The sequence below is a fragment of the Alnus glutinosa genome, chromosome 10 (assembly GCF_958979055.1).
Source record: "Alnus glutinosa chromosome 10, dhAlnGlut1.1, whole genome shotgun sequence".
NCBI classification, from domain to species: Eukaryota; Viridiplantae; Streptophyta; class Magnoliopsida; order Fagales; family Betulaceae; genus Alnus; species Alnus glutinosa.
The window spans coordinates 23,233,549-23,235,104 of NC_084895.1; the positions used below are offsets into that span (position 1 = coordinate 23,233,549).

The 1,556-nt window shown below is 43.6% G+C and overlaps 1 protein-coding gene across 1 annotated transcript; it reads left to right on the forward strand.

Annotated features, from left to right (window-relative positions):
- Positions 1-447, forward strand: LOC133879219 (uncharacterized mitochondrial protein AtMg00310-like). Its single transcript, XM_062317750.1, has one exon. It carries the CDS (start codon positions 1-3, stop codon positions 445-447), a length of 447 nt encoding a protein of 148 aa, XP_062173734.1.
- The last annotated feature ends 1,109 nt before the right edge of the window (positions 448-1,556 follow it).

Consider the following 1,556-nt stretch of genomic DNA (forward strand, 5'->3'; position numbering starts at 1 on the left):
ATGAGTGTCTTCAGGCTCCCCAAATTGCTGTGTCTGGAGATAAATGCTATTATGGGGAGATTTTGGTGGGGGCATAAGGAGAAGGATTCAAAAATAGCTTGGATGGCTTGGAGTGGTTTAGGGAGGAACAAGTTGGATGGAGGCTTAGGGTACCGGGATCTGATTAGTTTTAATAATGCTCTCCTTGCAAATCAAGGATGGAGATTAACTAAATACCCCGATACCCTTGTAGGCAAAATTTTTCGGGAAAAATACTACCCAACAGGGGATTTTTTGGGCTCATCTTTGGGTTCTCGTCCATCATATGCGTGGAGGAGTATTTGGGAGGCTAAACCGCTCTTAAGGGAAGGACTGATGTGGAGGATTGGTGATGGTTCAAATATAAGAATTAGAGATGATAAATGGATACCCTCAACGCAGACACATATGATTCAAGCTCAGGTGTAGAATTTAAATTCGAATGCTATAGTTTTTGAGTTGATTAATTTTGAGACAAATTGGTGGAACATACCTCTATTGGAGCAAATTTTCCTGGCAGAAATGGTGGAGCAGATTTGTAACATTCCCATTAGTCCCCGACTAATGAAGGATAGGTTGGTTTGGGCAGGAACCAATAACGAATAGTTCTTTGTTCGCAGTGCATATTATCTTGATCTGGATCGCGTGGCCAAGCAACACGGAAGTAGCTCTGTTTATCCTTCTACCAGATCGTGCTGGAAACTCCTCTGGCAATTGAAAATTCCTCGATCAGTGCAATTGTTTCTTTGGCGAGTCTATAATGATATCCTTCCCACCAAAGAAAAACTATGGAAGAGGCGTCTTGTGGAGAATCCGCTTTGTCCTCTGTGTGGAAAAGAAGTTGAGTCCAGTACTCATGCTATTTGGCTCTGTGATGCAGCTAAATCAGTCTGGTCGGGATGCCTGCCTCGGATCCAAAAATCTATTTCAGGGGATATAGATTTTTTACTCTTTTTGGTAATTTGAGTGCGAGGCTGGAGTTGGAAGATCTTGAATTTTTTGCTATGGTAGCCCAGAGGATCTGGTTTAGGCATAATAAGTATGTCTTTGACGGTGTTTTTACCTCTCCCAGCTGCTTGATCAAAGGTGCAAAAGAAGCCCTAATTGTCTACAGGGAAGCTCATGACTCTACATTTCTAAATATATAACAAAGACCTCCCCTTTTGTCCCACCAGTGGTCCAAGCCCCCTCAAGGGTTCTATAAACTGAATTGGGAGGCTACTTTGGACAGAAAGCAGAAGTTGATAGGGATGGGAATTGTTGCCCAAGACTCTGACGGAAAGGTTCTGGCAGCCAGATGCTCCTACCAACACTACGTTTCGGATTCTTTAGTGGCTGAGGCTTACGGAGCTAAACTTTGTGCTGAATTTGGCCTGTTTTTGGGGTTACAGTCTGTGGTGTTAGAGGGGGACACATTGGAGGTGGTTAAGGCCCTAACCTGGGTGGATGATGATGCGGGTAATTTTGGTAAACTCGCCTTTTGTTGAGGAACTTCAACCGATGGGCTGTTAATCATGTTAGAAGGGAATGGAATGGTG